The 27,509-nt window shown below is 38.9% G+C and overlaps 1 protein-coding gene across 2 annotated transcripts; it reads left to right on the top strand.

Annotated features, from left to right (window-relative positions):
* Positions 1-570: 570 nt before the first annotated feature.
* On the top strand, positions 571-27,457 carry LOC108681944. 2 transcript variants are annotated; one of them, XM_018171027.1, is made up of 3 exons: positions 571-718; positions 21,180-22,458; positions 23,102-27,457. In XM_018171027.1, exons 1-3 carry the CDS (start codon positions 683-685, stop codon positions 26,209-26,211), a joined length of 4,425 nt encoding a protein of 1,474 aa, XP_018026516.1. In that variant the 5' UTR covers positions 571-682; the 3' UTR covers positions 26,212-27,457. The 2 variants fall into 2 exon arrangements, with proteins under 2 accessions (XP_018026516.1, XP_018026518.1); XM_018171029.2 differs by lacking the exon at positions 571-718 and adding an exon at positions 11,194-11,626.
* The last annotated feature ends 52 nt before the right edge of the window (positions 27,458-27,509 follow it).

The following is a 27,509-nucleotide window of genomic DNA, read 5'->3' as shown; positions in this document are numbered from 1 at the left end:
TTCAAGACACTCAGATCAAAATTGTGTCAATTAAAACCTTCGAATCCGAGGAAAAATTAGCCCGAAGTATAAAACAAGATCGTGTGAGAAGTAAAATAAATGTTTCAAGGGAAAAGAGTGTATAAATTTAACACTTGCCCGCTATTCAATCAAATTAATTTCACTATTCCTAATTGTTGTGAATTACGAGGAAATTAAAAATTTTCAGCCTCTAAATTTTCTGTTAGGTTTTGGAGACGCAAGGAAGATGATTTTCAAGCAAGTTATCAATACAAACACATTAAAGAGCTATATACAAACTAATAAGTTTCCTCGCTATGAAAGATTTATAGCTATTCAAGTCATATTTGCTATGAAAAATTTTCCAAGTCTAGTTTTCACTAGTCAGATTAAAGACTGCATCAAGCCTTGTTTTCAATCACCACGCCACTATTTACCTCACCATGCACAACACTTTTACCTTAGCTTCCACGCGTAACAATTATTTCTATCATTAACCATGAACCATGAGGATATTTCCTCCTTGATGTTTGTTATTCATGTCCATAATAATTCATATAATAACTCGACTCACACAGTCATTGAGGGAGATGTTGTTCCGTGCTCAAGACGATTACAAGAGATTTGCGTTTAATTTAAAAGTTCGGATTTCAGCCTGAGAAGTTTTATACTTCGAGTCACCATGGACACGCTGCTTCAGAAGTTGAGACAAAACATGGTGAGTAAACTACAATTTTTCATCAATTTGACTCCTGAAAATATGTATGCATTGGTTTTATTTTTTCATTGAATTGCACTCAGGTGGATTGAACGCTTTGAAGCTCTTGTGTTCTTCTATCATTAATTTCATCTGATAGTGAATGAGGTTATTTTGAGAATATATATGAAATGCGTATTTATTTTGATTACTTCTCCCTAAGAATTTATATTGAAAACAAAATGACAAGTGAATTCATCGTATTTCCATTGGAACGCTTGGAAGACCAGCTTCATCATCAGTTCAAAACTTCAAGAATAAAGAAAAGAACACACAGAAATTAAAACCTCAATAAACAGATAAACATACTCATAACCACAATATTTTCAATAACTAGAGAGGACCGCTTTTTTGCAGGCTAACACATTCATACCTGAAGAATGAACTTGTTATAAAATTATTGACCAACAAAATTAGTGTGCTAATATTCAGAAAATTTTCAAAGCAAAGAAGTAAAAGTATCATAGGTGTAAGTTGCATTGAAAGCAGCAAAAATTGGACCGAAATGAAATTTCATAGTGAAATCAGGCTTCCATTTTTTGGGTATAAGACATAACAGGTTTTGATGTGCCGCAATAATATCAAATCTATATATACTGTTGTCAATACTTAAACGTTCGTTGAACTCTTGGAAAATTTCACCAATGTTTATCAACTAACTATGGATTCGTTCACACGTTGAAAATCTAGCAAATATTACTTATACTGAAATTATAAATTTTCATCTCGACACGTTTTTTAATAAAGATGTGAATGACCGCGAAATAGGTCTGAATCGCCGCTTCTCCAAAGCTCTCTTGGAATCCTCAATTTATAATATAACTCTTTTTTAGTTACTGCAGGGAAATTTTACAAATAATAAGTTGATCTTGCAGTTGACCCTTAGTCGCACTTCTGCTAATATTTTCATTCGTTTTACAAGGTTTTTTGGCTGGCTAACTAGCCCCCTTGCTTTTAAGCTCAATAATTTATAACAAATATGGTGCCACCTATCTGATCTTTAAATGGGATCTTGCGCATTTGGTTTTGATGAAATTTAAATACCACAGCTATAAAATTCGCGTCTTTTCTAATCTATGCATCCTGATTTTGAATTTATTCAAAAGCCATTTCAGCTGAATGGGTGCTGTCGAACCTTATGTTTACTCATATTAGAGTGCATGTCACAGCGATCTTCTGAGAAGAAATCACTGCATGAGGTTTACAGTACGAAAATTGGTTGCGATTTTCCCTACTTCGTCTCGTTGTCAAAAAATTTTAGAAGAAGTAGAAGATTCAATCAATGAATTATTTTTTGCATGCTAGGTACCTCGGTTAAAAATTTATAATACCATTTATTCTTAGTCAATAATTGAAAACTTTGCTTCTTTTCCAATTATTCTTTTCGTGTGCTTCGAATCAGAAATAACATCCAGGATGTTATTTCTGCCCGACTGCGGACCTCTCTGGTTTACGAGTACAGTTGTGCGCGGTGCACAGCAGCGTACATCGGGAAGACGTCGCGTCGTTGTGCGAGAGTTCCCAACAACAAATTGGTGGCTATCCTCGTTATTTCTGACAAGATAGTGGAAAGACGAATAGATTTCCAGACAACTGGGTACGAAGTTATTTGTTGAAAATAAAAACATTGTTCAATGACATATTAACTGACCACTTAGGAAGCCCACCAGTTGACCGCACGAATCTTCTATAGCTATGGAAACAACTATATCAATTGAAAAACCAGTACACTAGGAGGTGTTAGAGACTGCACGGCCGTTCTCCGAAACTGGCAAATATCCTCGGTTCAACAGTTCTATTCCTCCACTCTCTATTGTGTCTATTCCTCCGCTCTCAAGTGTCTATTCCTCCACTCTCAACAGTTGGTGCAGACTCTTCCGAGGCGCATCGGAATCCATTGTTTAGAAGTTCACAAATTCTCTCAAAGATAATTTGCAAATTGGTAACGTACCATGTAAAGAATCTCCAGGAGGCATGTCTTTCCATCGTCGGAAAGATAGTTTTACCGTTGAAGCACGCTGAAATGAATTTTTATTTTGAATATTTTTAGCTTATGCTACCAGTGGCTCTGCTCCAGCGAAAATTTGAAAAGAAATAAGAAATTGAAGAGGCTCTGAAGGCATCCACCTAGAAAAGCCAGTTAATACCAGGAATGAGTCCGGCGGCTTGAGCGATCATAGATTAACAAAATTTGAAAATCTGTTGATAAATCCAGAATTCATTTCAAGATATTTAAACACAAATTTTACAATACAGACCGTTGAGAACCATCGAGACTGAAAGCCATAATACATTATAGATGAATCAATGAAGTGAATTGATCAAAGTTTCCAGACTAGGCACAAATCATCCTGACATAATGGCTACAGTTAATCATAAACCCGCCATAAACCAACGGTGACAACATTGCATTTATGCTATAAAGTATCTCCCATATAAACGGGATTCACTCTTCAGATCCAAAAATATTCTAGGGAGGCCCACCATCTACCAATGACTAAAACCTCCGTGGCATTAGATTAAGGGACCATGGAATAGACACTTCAAACTTTTATAAGGAAACGTGGACAAACGACTCACAGTTCTATTGTCCGCCTGGAATTGTTATGTGATAGGCCAGCTATAGGTTACTCCGCCCGTTTATTGAGCTAGTTAGGTTTTAATCTCTTCCGTGCAAAATTGGTCGCACTATAGAGCATGCGTGTATTATGGTCTTATAGAATCTTTTTTTACTGATTACAGAGCTGGTGTGCGAAACTTTTTCAGAATAAAAATGATATGTTACCTTGTCGATATCTTTGCTTTAAATTCATTGATATACATTATTGAAGCAATGTAATTATGTAAATGCTAGTTTGCATCATTCCGTCTTAGTCGTAACGAATTGTTTTCTTTGACAACAAATATCTAAGGCAAAATTATTCATGTTTTGACACTCGTCTTGAGTTAAAAAAAAACCTCTAAAACTTTAAATAAAAAATAAATTTTGTATTAAGGGTTCATGAGCTGAATAGTAAAAGGTACTTAATAATAACACAATAATATTTTTGAGCAATGTTCTTGAAATTGCGTTAAATATTCAAGTGTTATAATCATTTTTTATTCGACTAGAGGGCTGGACACGGGTTTTCATGTAGTGAGTCATTACTGGGCTGAGCTTGCTTAGCATTGGCTCTGTATTATCATCGAATCATAATTCATGCACAGCCCACATGCATAGCTTACAAATTACCTCATTTCATTTACGGCTATATATATCCTCCAACTTTTTGGTAACTTTACATCTCATGTTTTGTAATTTAAGCCTATTCTAGATTCGACGATATCATGAGAGTTAAGTTTCCAGTAAGCTATCGTCGTTAAATAATAAGCTAATCTAATGAAACAACAGTGATATTATCACATTAAGCTGACGATATTTACGCCAATACTACATAGAAAGGTTCAAGGGACAACAAAAGGGTTAAAGGTTTAACTAATAAAAACTGTGGCCGAAACATTGAAGCGTAATCGAACCCGAATTTGAGTCGATTCGATGGAGTTTCTGCTCATGTCGATGAAATGAACAAAAAGCTGCAGCGTGCATGCATTTTCGCTTCCCGTTAGGAAACCATAAGCTACTGAAGTTCGGGCATTCACGCAGACAAGAGAGCGAGAGCGCTTATATGACTGCGCACAATATTTTTAAGCGACTTCTCATATGCTTCCGCCATTTCACCCGCTTTGTGCTAGCTTAAACCACATATATCAGAATTATAATAATTAAAAAGAAAGTACGTTAATTAAATATAAATGAGATATTTATTGTCCTATTTTGTTATACATTAATCGCAAATCAATTTCTTGCTTGAACGCAACTAGCGAAAAAAAAACATGTTGTGCGAAAAAGTGCGTAGGGCTGTCCGGTCAGGAGTTGTGTGGTGGTACAGCGAAGGCTCGCTGTATAGCTACCGCAGCCCAGGGCTACACAATTAACATAGCTAAAGACGCACACCAACCACTCACCTCGTTCAGCTCTCGCCCTGCTACTGGAAACTTTCGAGGCTTGGGAACCGTGTTTCAGAAGCTACCATCTCAATTCCTACTTCATTCAGCATTGAAACTAAGATTGTTCAGGTTACAGGAAAGCGATCTGCGTGGAATCTTAGGTAGTCATTAAAATTGTCGTTTTTAATAGACTCAATGACTGAGAGAGTTATTTGACTTCAATGAGGTTTTCAATTTCAGTTTTTTTTCATTTATGGTTTTCAATTGAATCCACAAATCGAATAAGTATAATTTCTGCCACGACAACTGTTGAATCGATCCATGATTCGTCGAAGTATAAAGAACTCTACGGCCCATAATGAAATGAGCCAATACGATGATTAGAGGTGACTTTTACATGTATGAGATATCCGTAAACGAATTAAAATATTTTTATTCAGTCGTGAGGTCGACTCGTTTAGATGTTGATGTCCTAAAGTGGAATTTTAAGTATCTAATAATGCAAAACACCAAAGAAAATCGTTACTGCGCGCAACAAATTCGTCTCCACTTTGAAACCAAATCAGCAAGTGCAGAAAGTTTAAACGATTTTCAACTATTGGAAACAATAACCAATATCATGAGAGGTTCTAAATTTTCCATTGCAAAATTTGCACTGCTTTGTATATTTCAGTATTTTTGCGTCGATTTTTCAACTATCGAATTCTTGGATCACTGTTCAGCACCTTCATTAGACAAAACTAGTATTGCCGACCAGCAGCAGCCTGAGCCTGCCTGCATTACCATAACGCTAGCGGCAAATATTTTCATTCAAAAATATTGTAACAGCACAAAATAGGAGAGGGCTTGGAAATTCGCAGCCCATGAACGTTCCTATGCCAGTTTCTAGAATTTGGTCTTGAACTGCATTCCGGTACGTTATGAACAAATGTTACTCAAATATTTTTCATTAATCGAGCATTGCATTATGAAAATATATACCATAAACTATGAATGAAGAGAACATAGAGTCGGCACACGGGAAGCTGCTTCGTAGATTTTAAAACCCAGGTTCTTCCCGGCAGAATCAACATATGAATCATTTACTTACCTCAAAGTTAAACAAATCGCAGGCTGGTCCTACAGATAGGAACAAATGAGCGAAGGGCGATAATGTGGACTACAGGATCTCTTGCCTCTTGAAGAAAGAATGCCTGAACTGGGCAAGTTAGTACTGTTCGTAACTTCGCCTGACTAAAACTAAACGTCATCCTTTATTGGATAATTCCGAGAGTCACCGTGGGAAGAACACAGTGTTCCCGACATGTCCTGCACGTATATGTTCGCAAGCAATAACGTTGGTAGACGAGTAAAAAAATCTTATTAACGGATTTGTGATGTGTTGTCTATAAGATTGAAGAAATTATCGATTACCGGGCTAACAAACTGCTGGTATTCAATTAAAGATGAATTATTATATTAATATATAAGAGGTTATTATATATATGATCATAGCTACAAATCCCATCCAGACATTATGCATCACTAAGTTTCTGGTCAACTTTAATATATGCACCTATACTAAAAAATAATGCTTAACCACACAGCTCTCATGTATAGATCCCAAGTGTGCAGAAGAAGCCTAGTAAACGCAGACCTTGCTTCGTCTATTAGCTGATACTGATTAATGATCACTAATTTTAAGATTCACAGCAAATGAACAATATATCAGCAAAAATATACAAGGATAATAACATTTTGAATATGACGTTAAATTGTGAATAAACTCAAATCAAAACCAAACACAGTAGTTTTCTTATACTCCTTCGAAACACACTACTTCGGAACATTTTTCTCTCCTCGTTACGCTTTCGCAGGAATTGTTAGTTACAATTGAATCCATCAATTCCTGGGTCAGGAAATTCAACAGAGAAATTACTTTAATGTCATTTGGCTCAAATGTTTTCGCCCACCTGTATTCTACCAACATGAACATGCATCAGAAGTTAGTTGCAAAAATTAAATAGTAGTGTCTAAGCTGATTTTCTTATTAATGAAGAAAATTACGATTTTATATACGTAGTTGTATTTCAGATAATTTCTGCAAATAATTTCGCAAAACTTCGTTTATGGTATTATCGTTCAACAATTTTGCAAAATTTGACATTGCAGCATGGCAAAAACTGCCAATTTTTTTTGCATCTTTGTACATTTCTGCTTGTCCAATCTAACTTTGTACTCCCGACATAGAATAATCCGCAGCTGAGCAACAAAACCGGAGGCAAACAAGTTTCTATTTTTCCCCTATGCGGACGTTGGAATGCTACCTCAGTGACGTCTAAAAGTTCAATGAATTAGTTTCATTAAAGGTGCAGTCTAATAAACCACTCAAGCAGTCCAACGTGCAGTAATTGTGCCCGAATTCGCAGGTTTAAGCGTCGTAATCAGGCATTGACTGACACCTCAGTAATTTATGAGGCACGTAACACTCATGTAAAAGGGAATGAAAGCGACAGATAAAATGTTCATTTGCAGAGCCTCGTGCAGTCATGTAAGCTCAGGGTTTTATTTGCAATTGTGATAGTATTTGGGACCTTAAAAAATATAGAAAATATGTACCATTGCAGGGCTATAGCAAGGGTTTAAACGTAAAGGCTGTTAGCAGCCTTAAAGAATCCGATTTCAATATTAATGAAAATTAAAGATATTATATTAACGTTTGATATTTTACCCACGAATAACTCAGTGTCTTATAGACAAAAAAAGCGCTACAAAATAGCGATGATGACTTCATTGCAGCATTTAAATTTTGTCGGCAGAGGTTGGAAGTGAAAAAGTTTATTACGAAATATCGCATCGCAATAATTCACTGAAATTTTTAGTCTGTTGGGGCGATAAAACTCCCACTTGTCCAAAAAAGTGCATGTACGATTTCTCCGTTTAAGCGAGGGATCGCATTAAAATCTCTGATTAATGTCAGTGATTTTAAGATTACTGATCGAGAAAATTACAGAAGATAGAGTGTCCGTGTTTAGCAGCGAGCTAATTTGCTCCAACCTCTTGAGCTTAAAAATGTTTTGCTAATTTAAGCTCACCATGCACGCGAAGAATAATAAATATTTCTAACTTTGATTAATTTCTAATTCGATAGTTTACATCATTGAAATTTAAGAAAGATTATAATAACATAAACATAACATAGTGATCTCGGCGCTAAAGTGTAGGCCTGATGTGGCCTGTCGCCGATTCTTTTACTTTTCGGACTTGTTCACAGAAGATCTAAAATCGTGTCATTTGACCAGATAAAAAAGTCGTTATTTTTTCTAAATTGCATTAGTAATGAATTAGGAATTTTTAGGTAGATCGTTCCGTATTTATTGTATAATTCGATGCGTATTGTTGACAATAAAGTCTAACATATCTTAGATTACAACTTCTAATTGTATTTCTATAATGAATTGACGAACGTTCCCACAGAGAAACTCATATGCGTGGAAAAGAAGACTCTTCAGAGCAGTGGCGCTCTATAACTTAACAATCATTTTATCTAATCCAAAATTTTTATAATTTATCTGCATAACCAAGAATTTGAAAGTAAGTAAATGCCTAGTAAATTCATTTTTTTCAATCGGGGAGTTTCAGAGACCAGCTTCATCATTAGTTCGAAAAGACAAAAAAATATAGTCAGAAACACATATATCAGACTTATATATCAGAAACACATATAAGTCTGAATAACCACGGACCAAGTGACGTAAATTTTTATTAAAGTATTAACTTTAAACTAATTAAACAACAAACTATTATTGGCTTACATGCTCCATAGTAAATTTTACCAATTGAGATTTTATGTTAACACGAAACGTCCCACATGAGAGGGTTACCTGATTATTATGGATCTGACTCCAAAATATTTATTCTATAAAATCAAGGAGACAATAATTGTTCTCGTAGAGTAGAACGCTAAATAATTTTAATGGTAGCGTCTCCGGAGCGAAACTGCAGTGCAGCGCCAGGGTTGAGATCAGGAACTGTTGCGCTGGGCAGCGCGCTCGGAGAAAGCGACGTGTGTTCGGCTAGCACTACACCGGGCAACAGTCAGCAACCCATTGATCATGCTTACGTCCCTTTTCTTATTTTTGCAAGTTGTAACTTGCATTTTTCATGGAAAAACACTATCTGAGTTGTTTCCATTACATTCTTTCAGTCCACAGGCTTCAATTTATAAACTGACTGCTATCATAGATATATAACCATCATCAAGCGATCGTTTCAATATAAGCTAAAACGTTCTCTTATAGTTAACGTCATCAGTAGTAAACTAAGTGTTAACGGGGAACATAATGAAAGTTGGAAATCCTGTAAATGTATTAAAATAAAAAATGTAAATCATCATGCTTTTAACTCCGTTACCAGCCAACCTATGCGTATTATGCATGAAATTTAAAATCTGAAATAATTGTGAAATTTTGGTAAATTTTAAATTTTATTTTGAAATGAAAATAAGCGCCCTTTTACTATTTGTCTGTTTATGCAGGTCTAAATAAGGAGCTCGATGAAGATACCTTTCACATGGTTATGCAATTGCAGGACCGTGTGTGTGCCGCGGTCTCAAATACACGTACGATGAAGGCTTGAAGCTCGAAATTAGCGTCCGAGTTGTTCGAACGTTTAATCAAACTTGTAAAAATTAAATTAGTTTTAGAAATCTGCTTACCCCTCTACCGCCTGACTTGAGTAACCGAAGCAATATTGTAAAAAGCTAACTTCCCAAAGAGAATACGTTTTAGTGAGCGCAAAATGACTTGCACTGATGGTTGACGCCACGTACGACAACTTGAAAATGTTTTCTTTTGCGTACAAACGTCCTCATGCAGGTTGCTACACTCAATAGTTTATGAATAATTTAAGTTGAAAGTTATGTTCCCGCAGAGTGGCATACGGCGGTAGAGGGTTAAGAAACCTTGCAGATGCACAACAACGCTTAATAATAGTTTAGGAGACTTACCCACCTGCTGCTGTATGGCTGTCCACGAGATAACCCCGCATGCTCGAACTGCAGATAAGACGTGGCGTCAGAGATGCTCTGCATGCACGGCAATGCAATGCAGGTTTGCTGTTAAAAGGTCAACAGCCAGCAACCAAGAGCTCCCGCACTCGGTCCACTGCAACACACACAATTATCGTCAAGCTGGAACGCTGCTGCTGTAGAGCTTCCTCGTACGCGGAAAGATTCTCTCAAGAATGCATTTTTTACATCAACCTTTACAAATCTTCGATGGATAACAGCAGGCCAACCTTTAATCATCAGAGAGCCTTCCCGTTGCTTGTCGCATAGTTTCAGCAGGGCATTAGGTGACGTTCATTGTTAGGGGAGAACCATGGATGGCCGACCATTTCTGAGCAGTGGCCGCCGATTGTCTACGCTTATTTCTCCATGGTAGTATACGGAGCACAGGTGAGTGCGGTAAATTGCAGTGGATCGAGCATTGCTTTCTAGCTAGGGTTTGCGTGGCCGGAGGCCGTTTTAAGTGACAGAGGAGATCCGCCTCTTAAGTCTTCGCCGACGTAATGAAGCCTTCTCGGCGGCACTAATTCGTCTCTGCCTGGCTGTTGGTTGCATTGAACCGCAGTCGAGTACATATCAACGTCCGCTGTCATCACCGACACAATAGACTTTTTATAATAGACTTGGCGTTACATAGATGTCAGTAGAGAAAGTGATGGCTTGCAGCTTTCTGGATACCTGAGTTTCCTCCATGAATTAAACTTTTAAGAGAAGTTGAGGAAGACAGCATGTCTCTTTCATTCGCGAATAGCGCGTGCGTGGTTTATTTCTGTTAGATTTCTTTTTTTCTGGTATTTCAGTGAAAGAGTGTTTAAAATAATAATGAAAATTAGGAATCAAAACAAAAAAATTTAACGTTGATTGAAAGTTTAAAAGTACGTGATTACCAAAATCTGAAAACATGATTGCAAGCAAACTCGGAATCCTCTTGGAGAGGAGAGTGCCGGTAATCTTCACTTTCTGACTCAATGCACTTATTTTAGCTCTCTGAACTGTGAAGTTGTAAGATCTAGTGTCAGGTGTATGAAATGTATTTTACATGGAAGATTTAAGCCTAAACTTTATAACTTGGTTGGAGCAGCCAACGCACCTGGCATGCAGCGTAGAGCGTCACAACCCCGTATTATTTTGCCCACTTCATCTCGCCACCTGATTTCAATAAGAATTTGGGATGTCCGTCGAACCGATCCTACCTGCCCAGTGGTACTCAACTGTCCGACCCGATACCTACAACCTATTATGAGATCATTTAAAGGGTATTATGGTTAGCCATCCGACTAAGATCGGTAATCCAGCCCTTATTTCTAATAGGGGTCTCTAACCCGAAGGATCGGCCGCTCGCTAGACGCTGGCGAGTGAGCTTCACCCCAGCACCTGTAGCCTGTCAGTGAGGCGGTGGTCGTTGCCGTGAAAGTGTGGCTCCTTGCGGCCTACGAACAGGTTGACGTGGACCTTTCTTTCAGCATCAACGCTCGACTGAAACGCTCCCGAAATTCTGTTGGTAGAAACTGAATAATATCCCGGTGTCTAAAGTGTTATGTATCAGTGCCATTCAGTACCTACCTCATTTCGTTGTGAGTTAAAACGAAAACCTCGAACGTTTTAAAAGTATTTTAAATATAATTTTTAGTTATTGAAAATATTTACTTAGGTGAGTAGTGTGATTGATATGGTTAATGGCGATTGAAATTGTCCGATTAAACGCATACCGAGACAAGATTATTAGCTGAAACTTTAATGAAGGGATCACAACTTGTGGCGAACGCTGGACTTGGCGGTTGACAGTTGGTGAGGGCGCCAACCGTTCTGACGTGGTTATTGGTCAACATTCCGGCGTAAGTTATTTATGCATTATTTGTGAGTTTTTTAGTGAATAAAAATAATCCATAGTACCATATATCTTATTTTAATCCGGGGACCTAAATATAAATAAATGGGAGCATACTCATGCACTGTATAGCTACGCACATTTCTACCGAATCCTCAAGCAAGGCAGATTAAGAGGTTAATTGTAAGGCTGCAACTGGGCATTACCAGTTTACCACAAAATGCATTTTTTAACTCTCTTGCCTCTTGTGAACCTTGAAGATGGCGAACGTAATAATTTACGAAGTCATGTACGAACTGCTACACATTTTTCCGTTAAAGTTTATTTCATCCGTTTATGTATTCTCCGCAATAAATCTTCGATTGCTTAAAAAATTCTTATGGCTAGAGGAATTTTCTTCAAAAATTATTCTCGATTTTGTTCACAGCTCATTACCAAATGAGCAACATATGGCAAATTTATTACTCATGCACCCCTAAGAACCTCATAAAACCTTTCGTACAACTCCAAGCAAAGATGAAGACAGATTAAGAGTAAACAAATTGGGAAGAATTCTGTTCAACACCCAAAACGGAGCCAATCAAATGAGCTCTACGCAGGTACAATAAAAATAGTCCTAGAAATATCCTATAAAGCTGGATTTATCAATGTATGGATCAATCTTGTCGTCGTCTGAAGTGCCAGAACTTGCTCGAGTGCCCGGTGCCAGGCAGTATCACAATAATGCGTCCAGCTCCTTATCACGACCGCAATCATCTCATTAAGGCCTCAATATCAACTTAAGCGCTCAACTCTGAGTGATTATTCAAGATAATACAGCAGGAGCCTATAGGACTAGGTAGCCGTTTGGCACCTTGTATTGCTGAACAATTAAGAAAGGACAAAGAAGCAGAAAAAAATGCAGAAAAAAATTGAATCTACCTGGCCATTCCGTCAAATTATCGAGGAAATATGTCTCTCTGCTTTAGTCAAGGAATGAAATTCTAATAATGAAGTTAGTGTATTATTTTCAATATTAACTGGTAGATAAAGGGACAAATATTTGATTAGGTAGTCATAATGACGAACTAAGACGTGCATTTCCTTAGCATTCATACCTGTCATTATCCTGAATTAATTATCTTAAATCTGGAATGAGTTAAAGTAGATTAAAACGTTTCTAACTTTTTCACGGCCTACTTACCAAGGTACAAGAGATTTTCTAGTCAATAGACGACATGATCGTGAGTTCAGTCCAGAATTCGATTTACTGCACAACAATGGCGAACAATGGAGTGAGGCGCTCAATGTTCGAGCTTTAATTAGATCACCACCTGGCTATATACGTTGTACAATGTACAAGTACTGTAATTGTTCTGTTTCTACTTTGGTCTACCGTGGGAGATGAATATACTTGCAATAACCCAACATTAAATATCATGAGCAAATCAATTATTCACTAATTAGGAATTTATTATTTTCGTGTGTTCCAATTTAATTCTACGTAATGTAACCTTGTGAAAGTTACGAAAAAATGAATCACGGTTATGTTTTCTTACGTCGGTTCAGGGTTATGTCCTAATAGGAATGTTCTCCTGTAAGAACTATGATCTTTAGAGCCCCATTTCGTATCCTCTTGATTCTGAACATCAGGGATTCCATTCAAAATTATCTAAATTCACGAGAAAGCAAGTCCGGAAGCCATGACCTTGACGACAGAGTGGTGGCGCGATGACCTGGCGGTCGGTGAGACGCTCGTAGAAAGGCGTAGAGTCCGAGCAACTGGCCCGACAAGCTCGCCACATCACCGGGCCCCTGCCCCGGACTGCCAAGCTGCTACTGCCACATTCTTAGCACTGGCTGCCTCATGCCTCGCTATAGTAGAGGTCGAGTGTGTGCTGCAAATGAACCGTGAACCACAATCTCACTTAATTACTCCATGAAGCTAGCACAACACACAAAGAAAAAATGAAGAAGCTTTTTCCAAATAGCGCTGCACTTTTTTCATTTTTGTGTGTCATCATCACCCAGTTTGTTCTGGAAAATGAGCGTATCAGCGCTACGTGCACAGAGTATGCCACTATTTTGAAATATCACCCATACATTTTTTTTGAATGGCACAAGCACATTGTCAAGTGTTCCCTCATTGTCCACTAATTCCATTGTCCCAAAACAGACTTCTTGTCATTAAAAGAAAACTTATCAACGATATGCTTTCGAAATTCACGCTTTGTGCTCTAAATAAAGTGTCAACTATGATCGGTTTCTTATATGTGATATTTTTCAACCGAAAAAGTTTTCTTGACAAAAATTACACATGATATTTTTTGTTCTGAGTTCTCCTCAAAACAAGTGAAATTCTCAAAACAAGTGAAACTATTCAATGCTACACTAGTCAGACATTCATTCACAAGTGTAATTGCGTTTTTTTATAAAATCATGTTTTTGCTTATTATTTATAGGGATATTTTTAGTCAATTTTAAACACTTATTTATGTTAATTCATTCAAATTTTTAGCTTCTCCCCGATGCATGAACTATTGTGAATTCTTTGCAAAATATGTATATTCTTATTTATTTTAGCTTATTTTTCACACACGTACTGCCATAAACTCGTTTCTGTGAAAATAAATGTACTGGATTGATCGTCGACGAAAATCCAGCTCCTGAATGATTCAGCTTCTGAACACTTTTAAACTTTCAATTACAATCTTTTCATGATTATCATTCACATGATTATCATTGAATGACTAATTGCCGCAAAGTCATTAAGATTTCAACGTTTTCCAGTTGCATTATCAGTTATTATTGAGGTACAATTTGAAACGGGTGTAAATTATGCTCTGATATACCGATGGGGTAGCAATTAAGTTAGACAATTTGGAGTTAATTGAAAATGTCATTTGTTTTCGTATCGCGATCGAGCTGACACGTTCCCGGCGTTGGCAGGACCTCGATTGCCAAGCGATAGCTAGGACGAGCTGTCCGCCGCAATATTATTGGCAAATCAAAGAACCAAATAAATAATAATATCGTAAAAATGGTTAGAAGTAAAGGAACGTGAGTAAATTGAACAGTGAGATCGGTACTCATGATACCAGAGCAGCCATGTTTTCGGAACATCTGTTGGCAATTTACTTCAATACCACAAATTGCCTTACTCGAAAACACAGAAATATAAATGATATGCGGAATGAAATTTTTGTTCAGAGTATCGAGAACAGGTTTTAGTCAGGTGTTGCCCTCTGACAAAAAATTTGCCCTCAATATAAATGATTAGTCCAAGTATTAGTATTTACTTTCATTTTAAGAGAAAACCAAGAAATATATCATAACGAAATCGAAAAGAATCACTAATAACTATAATAAGCTACATTTTAAACCTTGGATCTATTTATAGCTATACTCCGTTCATTTCCAAACCATTTATTTGTCTTCGCAGAGCAGTTGTCCTTTAGATTGCCAAAAGATCGTAAGTGATTTAGGATGAGAAACACTTCGTAGGTGACCCCCATTCAATATGGTTCAAATAACTAAGCAAACCGTGGGAAAGGCAAGCGCTGTGTGACCGACTGCTCCGTCTGTAGTCTCCATGGAAGCTGCACGACAATTTGCTCGCAGTGTTCGCCCAACGTTCTAGTGGCTTATTACAAGTTGTGCCATATCTTCTATAATTTTCATCCAGCAGTAAACACGAGAGCCTCCTAGGAAGCTTTTTGCTCTGCTCTGAGGACTCACCAGTCTTCTAGAAGACTATTTCTCGAACCGCCACCGCTAAAAAGTTGCAAAGACAGTCAGCCGTGGCAGCTCCAGCATTTCCTATCGCCTCGGGGACTCAGCAGCCGAGCCACATTTGTTCGCAAAAAATTTAAGTGCCATAACTATTTCTGCTTGATGATTTGCAGTGTCGGCGAACGAAAGAAAACTTGGTGGCTCTACTTATTCAAAGAAGGATATTTTCCATATTAGCTCCAGTGGTTGAAAAAGATAATGAAATCTGGATGGAATTTCCCCAGCAGACTTTTTCGGCAAATTAATTATTGCAATGATAAGAGGCGATGTAGTTGGAAATAAATTACAGCTGAGAAGACATTTGAAAATTCATGTCCATTCAATATACGGACCAATTTCGTAAAATAGTTTGATTTGTGCCTCTTAAATACTTTCTTTTTGCAGAAAAACTTTTTTGTTCATCAGAGTCGATTAGTCTATGGACTGAATTAATGATAAAATGTCAATTTTGTGTTGGATTTCATGTATCACTCAGCATATTCACAAGAAACAAGCTAGAAAATAATCATTTGTAACTCATTGTTTAAAAGTTCATAATCACCATAAGCAATGTATAATTTATTCCCAGTTGATTGTTAGCCACGTATGTAACCTTGTCATGTTTCCTAACCACCTAGTACATTCCATGCGGAATTACAACATTACTTCATTGTTCGTACTGCATCTAAGAAAATGGAATTTTCTGCGGACTCGGTGGTGGGTGAGGGCGGCAATGGCTGCTGATGGCGCTTAGTCCATCTCTGAGATTCAGATCACGTCTGAGAGGCAGGACGTGTGGTGCATTGCTGTACTCTATTATTATAAATCACAGCTGAGATATCGGTGGCCAACCTTCATCCCACGCGTGGCCGACGAATACTCAGCTGATATTTTCAGGTACAATGGTATTTTTGCTATTATGAAAGACTACACCGTTCTAAGTGTGAACCACTTACAACCAAGCCGAGTTGACGCACAAATTCTGCAGGTTTTCTACATATCAGTTCATTAATAATTGATGTAGAACCTCTTAAGTAAAGCAGTAGTAAAGAAATTTGCAATTGACCTGGATAAACTCTGATCCCACCAGGCATCTCACGTTGGAATAACATTTATAAACGTTGTTTCAGCGAAGTCAGTTATCAGCGTCATTTCAACGTTATTTACCTGAATGGATAAGGCAACTGTAATTTAAGTGCATTCTCAAACTTTCCATCAAAAATCCTCTGAATTAAAACTTCGCAAAATGATGAAAGAATTATTTCCAACCACATCACCGGTTTTCAGAGTTTTGTCCACAGCGCAACGTAATTGCAGGGTGTGCACCTGGCCCTTAATCTTTCTAGCAGCAACCACCACAGAATTGTCCGACCGTAAAAAGGATGTTATGATTAAAATGTAAATTTTCGGCCGTATATGATTCAAAATCTTGACAAATTAGTTTACGTGCTTGGAATAATTTTGTACTTAACCGATTTTATCTAAATTTCGATGTGCGTGTTAGGTTGCGAGTGACTAAGGTGGTGACATGAGAAATCGATTTTTTTCTAACTGCGTGATGTGAAAATGGTCGTATTAGAAACTCATGGAATTTAATGTTCATTATTACTTGATATTTTCGAGAGTAGTGGTCATTAGAAATAAAAAGATGAACGGCGTTGCTGGGCCAGTGACAGGCAGGTAAAGGGCCTGTATCCCCGATCCCTGCTAGCGCGGCAGCCTCCAGCAAAATAAAATAAGCGACTGCGCACGCATGGGAACAATAAATAGAGACTCAGTTATGTTAAAATATTTATTTAAACATGTCTAAACAGCTATGTAAATCCTGACGAATAAACGTAAAGATGTTATTTCCGGAGAAAACAAATTTTTAAGCTCATTTGCAAGCATTTGAGACACAATCGTTTTAATTATGAAAAAATGTCTCAATAGTAAATTTAGCTCTCCCCATTATGCCAGTCAATTTATGAAACGCTTATGTATTAGATAGAGTTCTCAAATTGCTACAAAATTTATACAGGCAAGATATTTCAATCACATTTTTAAATATATAATATATTTGAGGGATCGGTGACCAATGTCTCATTAATGATAGAGACGAACTCGGTGCAGAATGTCTTATCAATGATCGATGCGAACTCAGTGCAGAATGTCTTATCAATGATCGATGCGAACTCAGTGCAGAATGTCTTATCAATGATCGATACGAACTCAGCGCAGAATGTCTCATCAATGATCGATACGAACTCAGCGCAGAATGTCTTATCAATAACATAACAACATATTGATCTCGTCGCTGAAGTGTAGGCCTGATGTGGCCTGTCGCCGATTCTTTTCCTTTTCGTGCCTTGTTCACAGAAGATCAAATATCGTTTCATTTCACCTTTTCATGACTGACGATAGTTTCAAGTAGCTACTAGACTTCCACCGGGTTCGATATTGTGCTAGGCATTTCAAATCTGAACATATATTTCTCCATAGCTTTATCTAGTCTGTTTAGTATACTTGTATACTTCAATGAGGTCCCCACGCAGACGTCGATAACTGAGGCTTTGGAGCTTTATAATCTTCAATCTTTCTTCATAGGACTTGCCCTTCAAGCCTGGAATTATCCTTGTTGCACGTCTTTGAACATTCTCTATTTAAATTTCTGTCCTTTTCAAATCTCGGTGACCACGCAACGTTTCCAAACTCTAGATTGCGGCGCACGACAGCAACAAACAACGCTTCATCGCTTCTGCATCTAGCTAGGAACTCGTATGAGCGCCTGATTAGTCCAAGAAGTTTGTTGGATGTTTAGCTTGCGTTTCAACATGCTTAGAAAATTTCAGCTCCTTGTCGACATAAACTCCGAGATCTTTTTCCACACTATAGACTTTTCAATCATTACACTCTCGTTGCAACTATGTCTTCTCATAATGTAATCTTGCTGTTTATTGTTCTTCCCGAGGTGAAGTACTTTACACTTGTCAGCATTAAACCGCAGCTGCGTTTATTTGACGCATCCTTCACCGTATTATAAACTTTTGTGTCGTCGGCATACATGGAACACACGCGAACTCATGATCGATGCGAACTCAGCGCAGAATGTCTCATCAATGATCAATACGAACTCAGCGCAGAATGTCTTATAAATGATTGACATGAACTCGACACGAAATATTTTATCAAAGATTTAAATGAACGCTGTGCAAAATGTCTGACAAAATGTCCTATCAATGATTGACATAAACTCAACACAGGCTGTCTTCTCAAAGATTTTTGATACGAACGCGGTGTTGAATGTTCATCAATGACAACATGAACTCGTCGCAGGATGTTAGTCACTAAATCCCGGGACAGTTGAATTTATTGCCTGTGCAGCCGCAACCATTTCTTGTCAGTTACTGTCCTCTAATTAAGATCTCTTCTTGTAATAGAACATCGATCCAAAAATATTTAATTCCATCAATTACTGCGACCGCGATAATTACTTAAATGGCGGTCATTACTTAGGTGAAAAAGTTCCATGGAACTTTGCCGTTTAGTTTTGCGGTCCCAGAGCGACCGATTTTTTTTACAAGACGAAATTCCTTTGCTTGTTGTTCATGGCTATTACGTTTTTGGTGACACAGCTAAATGTAGCAAATGAGCAGTGCTTAGGCGTAGTGTTCAAACTGATATTTATTAATTACAATTAAAATATCTTCCGAGTTGGGCGACGTAAACAAAGGAGTGCATGAGGCGCACGATGCGCAATGCACCGCACATGCGTCGGTTGCCGCTCACTCGAGCAATCAACACAGCAGCCAGGCGACGTAACAGGTGCGCGATGCCGCGCGGCAATTTATAAAACTTATTTATAAATAATCTTCGCACCCTGCAAATAAAACCTTACAAATATTAAATCGATAGTTGGTGATAATGTTGGTAGAAAATGATTTTTACCGTTCGGACTCCACTCAGGCAAATCGAAGTATAATTACCGCGAATGAGAATCGATGTAAGTAACTCCTTGCGGTCGGTCGGGGAAAGTTAACCCAATAGCTACAACCTCGCTGGTGGACTCGAAGCCTGCCCATGCACGCACACCATCCCTGCCCTTCACTGTCTTCTTTCTCTCTTCTATAGGACGACACTACTACACAGGCCTCACCTTTCTCTGCGTGGTCTGCCGAGCTGACCTTTCGCAGCAGAGATCGGCTCATAACACTGCGGAGTAATTCTTTCCAATCACCAGCGAGCTCATTGCGGTCCATGGTCTTCTGGTGGTGACATCTTTAAGCAGTAGTGATGGCAATTGTAACAATGGAAAACATATCCTTTTCTTCAGGTTCATATACAATTGAATGTCGAGATGCTCTTTTTGCGATTTACAAACTAGCACACCTACCAATTTATCGGTCTTATGAACAATACATGAAACAACACGCTCAGTATTTGGTTTAACATGAATCAATTGAAGTCTCCCTGCTGAGAAAAAATAGTTGGTCAGAACAGTAATTTCATTTTAAATTGTACAAATAATATTCACAGCAAGTTGTTGCTCATACATATACATTATTATTTGAGACACACTCAAACAAGAAATACATTGTTCAGATCTTCTATGGACCAGGTCGTTGCATCTTCCCCGCATTGACGACAATCTAATTCTAATGTACCTGTCATCTTGTAAAATTAATCGAAATATGTCTAAAAAAATTATTCATTCTCCCAAAAATTAAGAAGAACATCAATAATCAAAAAGGCCTGCAAAATTCACTTCGAATGCTAAATATTATTAGGAAAATTTAATTTTAGTAGAAGTGGAAATCCATAACGAATAATAATATCAATACATAATTGTTTATAAAAATTCTTGCCTTATGGAATAAAAGTGCATCAATTAATAATCAAAGACTACAGTGAAAGCTTGAATAAAAACATAAATATCTATGCCCCTCTAATACACCGCTCATAAATCTCAACTCCGTACTAACCGAAGGTCCGAACTACAAGGCATGGTGAGGCAGAACTAACTAACCGCGAGGCAGAACTTACTATCCGCGAGGCAGAACTAACTATCCGCGAGTCAGAACTTACTATCCATTAAAAGCTTAAAATGGCTTAGAGTTGAGCAATCTCCTTACGGGCATCAGCGCTCACGGATCAAAATGAAGAGATAAAAGCGAAGTCATTCTGAAGCTGGACTGAGCACAGGCTCTTACTTTCACCTTTGAATGGAGGACACGACGTTATTTATGCGCCATCGCCAGTCTAAAAAATGTTTTAGAGCGAGTGAATAACAGTTACGTATTGTCATCGGGAACATTAACATTTTATTTTTGGTATATTGAAAAAATTTTGCGCAGGAAAACAATACGCAAACTTGGTCCCCGTGATAATTTCAGTATAGAACTTTGTAGTCGGAAAGGCCCGTAGTTCTTCCGCAACATATCGTCTAACTTCCGCGTATCCTCTCACGCAAAACCGGTGAGATTCAGGACTATTGTCTTCTGAGAAATTGTATTATGGAAAGGAAAAGTACATCAGCATCATGTTGGTATCTCAAAATGTCAGATTAAAATTCGCTAGCAGCACAAGTAACAGCATAGAGTGTCTTGATGACGCAAAGTGAAGCCATAAAATTAATTCCACTTCTATGTTTTAATTAATTCTTAAATTTGCCCATACGTCAAGAAATTTTCTAGATTGTCACTCGTAACGCTTATAAATTCTTGACTTGAAATTTTCATGCAGGCATCGATACATTTAATTAATCATTGAACGATGCCTCGAGCCCAGGGTATGTTCCAATGTTACGTTTCAATAGACTCTGTCTATTTCAGGCGGAGCTGGCCGTGCAGGGAGACGACTTCACACGGCAAATATGGCACATGTACGCCACGTTTGAAGATTTCCTCGAACACCAGCAACAGCAGCAAGGATCTCCCAGTGACCCCAGACGATCCACTCCTCCATTCCCGGTCGCCCGGGGTAACACGCCTCCCCCACCACCAGCTCCTTCACATTCTGGGGGTGGAAGTTCTGCTAGCGCGCGGAGGAAGATGAGCAGTCGTAGCAAAAGGCGAAGAGCCACCAGCGGCGGCAGCTGTAGAGGCAGTCGCGACGACAACAGTGGAGCCGGAGGAGCTGCAAGCGACTCTTGTACTCCACTAGTTGCCACTATTCGTAGCATCCAGGAGGGCAGACGAGGAGGCACTGCCAGCAGCGATGACGTCGATGAAACCTTTCCACCAGATCCTGCACCAAACGCGCAGCATAGAAATTTCTCGTCACACTTGTCACCTTCAGTCCCAGGAATGGGACTTCATCCTAGTAGTATGGACGCTTTGTCCTGCAGTGGATATGCTGGAACGAACAGCATCGATAGTGGGTATAAAAGTGCGTGTCCAACTCCTGATCTTTCAGATTCGTTCTACCCTGAATCGCTGTTTCTCAGGAGCTCTTCTGGAGGTTTGATTTCTCCAAGGCCTAGAATCACCATGGGGACGAGGATGATGTCGAAAGGTGCTCGCGTCGGTTCAGATCCTGCTTACTATGAGGATATTGACCCTTTGGAGATTCCAGGGCTATTCCATAGGCGGCCATCTACATCGCCTGGACCTAGGAGCGGATCGACAACGGTCAGCAGACCTCGCAGTGCATCAACTGGGTCGAGATCTTCGCCCACAACCTTCCCGGCAACACGGAGGGCGTTGCGCAGTTCTCCCCACATGTCTTCCACAGGATCCCTCACAAGCTCTGGACTGCCTTACTCCAGACACTCTTCACCTGGTGGAGCATACTCTTCGCCCGGAGGAATTTCTCCCGCTTCACGTCGAATGGAATCGCCTCATGAAGGGTGCAATCTTATAGCTGAAATGCAGGCTTCAAGCAGCTCTCAGTTGGCACTCCTTGAGAGAGAAATAGATGCGTTGCTCACCGGAACTTCGAACGATGCAACACAGTATTCCCTTTCTGAAGGTGCTCATGATCTTTCTCCGGGCGTTGGATTCGCTCATCAGAGACACAGAGATCACCATGAACATCTCTTCCGGGTCCAAGAGGATGAGACAGCTTCAAGCCCACAGGGTCGGCCACCTCATCCCCCCACGAGACTACGAGGCAAGTCGTGATAATTTTACATATTTTAATCGTGCACAACAAACATATTTCGTTTCAACTTAAACAACACAATTTTGTTAAAGTCAAAGGAGCTAAAAACATGCAATATCAAAAAGTATATGATTTCTCAAGTGAGTATAAAACCACATTGTTGTAAATTTTTTTTAGATTATGTCTGCATGATTTAAAATCGTAGTTTCCAATTGCTTACATTTATGTGATAATGTTAAATAAATGTTTTTCGTTTGAAATATATTATTTAAAAATAATTACATCAGCTGGTTTCAACTCAAGTTCATTTTCCACACGCTGCGTAACAGGATCAAGTTTGAGGTGAGATTGGCTTTCGCTGGCTCGTGTGACTCGATGTCACATTTGGGCCAGATTTGAGCTCAATTGTTTTCATTAGCTTCAGTACCGAATAAATGGATGCGGCAATGCTCATGATATGGGCTAATCAATTCAATCACATTTTATTTAAATTTAATAGGTGTCCAGTTCCGAATATTTGATTTCGTTTTAACAAGTGGAACTGTAAATATCTGTCTGTCCAAGTCTATTTTTAGGACTTTAACAATTAAAGAAAATGGTACCACCAAAAATGAGGCATTGATCTAGCTATTAATCATCTTTTCCTTTCCAGGGAGCAACATCAACAACAACAAGCTAAGTATCGACGCGATTTGCGATCATCATCTCTTCGACTTTGATTTGGCGTCCCAGTTTTGTCCAGAAGTCGATAAAGACGAAGATTTTGCCCATGGAATGCCCCAGTTAAGCCTTACCTTATGCAAACTTCAGGGGAAAATACCAGGCAACATTACGAATTCAGTGTTGCAGCAACCTTCCTGCAATATCCCGGTAAATTTGATATCAGAGTGGCGTCAAGGAGTAATTATGCATGATTTAAACAAAGAGCAGTTGAGTAAAGGCCTGAAAAGGTCCTCATGCATCCACGAAAGTGTAAAACACTCCCGAGCTCAGCTCCCTGAGGTCAAAAATGGAACGGGAATCACGTCGTTGGACGCTCATAGACTAGGCTGCACGACTCCACGAAGTCTAGAGAATTTCATGTCTAGAATTTCAGAATTATCGCCACCTCCGTTTTGCCTCAAGACACCTTTAACCAAGGAGAATATTGGCAAGTTGAACAATATTACGAGGGGAAGAGGGAATGCCTGTGAGGATGACGTTCGAGATAAAGATGTGGGTGATAAAAAAGAAATCAGAAGACACGGAAAAATTTGTCGGAAAGGAACTCCATACCCCCATCCTCCGTGCGTAACTGTGGAGCAGGCTGTCAATGGAGGTGACGTGGCGTCAGTAATTGCCAGTGACAAAACCCGCGTAAGTGACAATAGTTCGTCCGTTGACGATCCCGATTGCCTTGAAACTGCCACAGTGATTTCGAGTTCAGATCGCATGTCAGCCTCATCTCTGTCAACAACTAAAACCATGCAACCCATCAGCCGCTCTTTGGAAGATTTGCCCAAATCTAGTTTCTTCTCGATTAATCTAGACAAAAAAGAATGGCCACTGCATCGTAGGAACAATGTTCCAACACTTGAAGATTTATATCACCATCATATGTACGAAGCTATATTATACGGCGAGGGCCAAGTACCTCCATGTGACGTACCACGTATTCCTTCACCTCCGCCGTTACCAACCCGACCGCCTAACTTAATGCCTCCCAATCATGTTATATCGGTTCCACAACATATGAGACGTTTAGCTTCGACGGAACAAATGCTGAAAAGGCTAGATTTTGGAAAATCGTTGCATTTATCTACAAAAAATGCTGTGAAATCTTCAAACACTGAACAACTAAAGAATGTACAGCATCAAACATTTAGTATTGAATGTGCTGATCCAAATTGTAAAGAAATTTGCACTTACTGTGACTGCAATATCCAGCAAATGAGTTTTCAAGCAATGCATCTTGAGAGAATATCACAATCGAAAGTATCTACAGGCGTAGGAGCGAAAATTTTGAATCAGAATCGGCAAACGAAACTACAAAAATTTGGCGCTGCCATCCGCAAGAGCCTTTCGAGCGATCGTTCATTGGAGTCGATGAAAAGTTCAAGCGATTCCATAAAAGACGGCGAAAGAGTTTTCGTGTCTAACATGGGAATAAGAAAAGAATTTCGTGACCTCACAATAGGTCAAGTGAAAAGTGGCAAACTAGATTGTGGTTGTGATATTGATGCGTGCTGTAGTCAAAAACCACCCACGGAGTGTTGCCTCTCAAACGAAATTTGTTTAGAATGCACAGACTGGAAATGTCTTCGTGGGCAAGAAGAACCGAATCGCGATCAGCTGCATTCAAATGCCGTAAATGAATGCGATGGACACGACACGAATGCAAGAAATAATATTAATAGCAATGGTATCGACACTGCTGACATTCCAATTAAGGCCAAAGTAACTTTAGGAATAATCGATCCCCAAACAGTTCAAAAGAAAACAGCGACAAAGAAAGACTCTAAGGATTTAGAAACGATCACCGAAATAAAACTTTGTTCGTCGTTGTCTTCAGTGGAAAGTTTCACTCTCCCAATGTCAGCTGCTCCTCCAGATGTGAAAAGAGATTCCGACGCTGAAACGAAAATCACTGAACGGTCTGACGGTGCACGCAAGTTGCTTGCAGCAGAGGCGTTCACAGACAGATCACCTAACGCGGTTCAAGAGTTGAGAGATTCAAGTTCTCCCCCTCCTCCGCCGCCACCCCACGCAGCCATATTTCTTCACGATGTCAGCTTAGACGACAAGGAACTTTTGACCTGCGAAAACAAAATTGATAAGGAACGAACTCATAAACCTCAACCTCCTCCAAGAACTACGTCTGCCTTCCAATTGTCAGAAAATACAAATTTGAAAATATCCAGTGCAAAAGACCAAGAGAAGTTTCCAGATGCCCGCAATAACGAAGTCAACAACCGGAAGGATACGGTACAGAGACCAAGTTCATCGTTGTGGGAGCGACTAAATCCTCTAAAGACAAAACCTCGTAAGGATTTACAGCGGCCATTACCTCCATTACCTTCGCGAGCACCGCGATCATTTTCCATGGAGCGAAATGTATCGCACCAAAAATCCAACCTCCCACTTCAAACAAAAACAAATTTCAACGGGAATAAAAATATTATAGCATTTCACAACCATTTAAAAGTAACCCAATTCAACAATAATAATATGACAGCGAATTCACCTTCCGATATTCTCGTCTCCAGTGGAGGTGTGGAAAACAGAAATGAGTGCTCGGTGTTGAGAACCTGCAGAGAAATCAACAATCACTTGCCCGGAAATGTTTTGCAGCCGCAGGAATCAGGACCTCAACTAATGCTTGAACAGAATCCTTGTTGCTGTTCTTGTTTATCTCATTCTTGTTGCTGTGAAGAATTATGCGCCAAACAGAAATTTCCAGTTAAAAATTTAGCCGCCGAACAACTACCCGAGTTAGCTGCAATCGCCCATGATAATGATGCTTCATCCTCCGAGTTCCAAGAAGAAAGCTCTGAACTGAGGAAAGAAGAACCAACCGTTTTCACCTCGACTAAACAACAAATGCGTCCTATCCCATGTCCGAGAATTTTTTCATTATCTGCTGCAAAATTGAGTCAACCATCGGTCCCAGCTCCAACTGAAACGAATAAAACATCTGGAACATCAGGAGAGCCAAAATCCGGAGCACTAATTCAACCTGTGGACGACGAGTATGGTTTCAACGTAGCTTCTTATCTCATCTAAAACAGCATTAGGGTTGTTCTCGAGCATGAGGGTTAACGCGTTATCCTGGCTCAAAACATAAGAAGACATTATTTAATTCGGAGAACCATTCTAGAATTTACGATTTTTCCAAAATGTGAGTTATAATGTGAGAGGAATGCTCAGTGCCGAGTCTCTCTAATTTGTAGACGTTTTACACTCAAAATGCTGTGAATAGATTCATAGTGCAATTTTGATTCATGGTATCCTGTTCTAAATGAGTCCAAAATCCATGTTAATTACGTATCCGGTTTACCACGTTGCCGTGATTTTCAAAAGCTAAATCATGAAGTACAGTAGGATCGGGTAATTTAATTGCTAATACAAGTACTTCCACTCATTTCCAACTAAGTTTTCGGGAAGATTAGGCAATAATGTACATATCGTCTTCGCTGATTAAGATATAGAGCTTCGTTACATTGTGTGTTCAAATTTCGTAGATAGAGGTTGGAAATTCATTCTGATCAAAGGCGAAACTGAAACAAAATGAAAAAAAAACTCCTAATTATCATATATGATAAAGGATGAAACATGAATGCCAGTAGTGAGCAACTTTTTTGTCACACGAGACATCATAAATGAGCGATAAACTTGACGCCGTTCGAGTAGTAAAGTGAGTTATCTGTGAACAATCTCATAAATAATCGTGTTCCGGCGCAATCAAATGATAAAAATTTAGCCTTTTGTGGTTCCTGGCCTGTAGCACTGACGAGCGCTACTTCTACCTGTGTTTACTCATTTGGGATCTTTACTGATTCTTTATTTAGCGCAGCAAAAAATTCTCCGCTTACAGTGTAATTAACACAAATTTAGACGTAAATCCTCATGCATCGTTTGTTACGTGATAGCTGAATCCAAATCTATGTGAAGCATATCGTACGATAAATTCCTCCCTAAAAAAACTGTCGCCTTAAGATTAACGGAGTAAAACACCAGGCAGAAAACGTTAACGTACTGTTTAACTCCTACCGAATGTGATGATAACCTTGAATGTTTCTAAATTATTCCTTAATTAAAGTTCAATGTTGTAATTTAAGTGCACTTATAAAGTTCTTCCTACACTGTTACCATAAGCAGTCCTGAGTCACTTGTTGCTAGTTAGCAACGTTTAGTGCTGCGCAGGAACTGGTTTAGCGTAGTCTGTACAGCTCAGGCCCTGGATGTATTACGTCATGTACAATATCCACTAATATGTGCAATTATGAAATATAAGTTGAGCATTAAGCCCTACATTGCTTCTTCTTGCTATACCAAAATTTCAAATTATCAGAGAATTTTGA

Source organism: Hyalella azteca, unplaced genomic scaffold, assembly GCF_000764305.2.
Source record: "Hyalella azteca isolate HAZT.00-mixed unplaced genomic scaffold, Hazt_2.0.2 contig9456, whole genome shotgun sequence".
In the NCBI taxonomy this organism is placed as follows: Eukaryota; Metazoa; Arthropoda; class Malacostraca; order Amphipoda; family Hyalellidae; genus Hyalella; species Hyalella azteca.
Note: the sequence above shows the minus strand (reverse complement) of the source record. Positions and strands in the feature narration are given on the sequence as shown.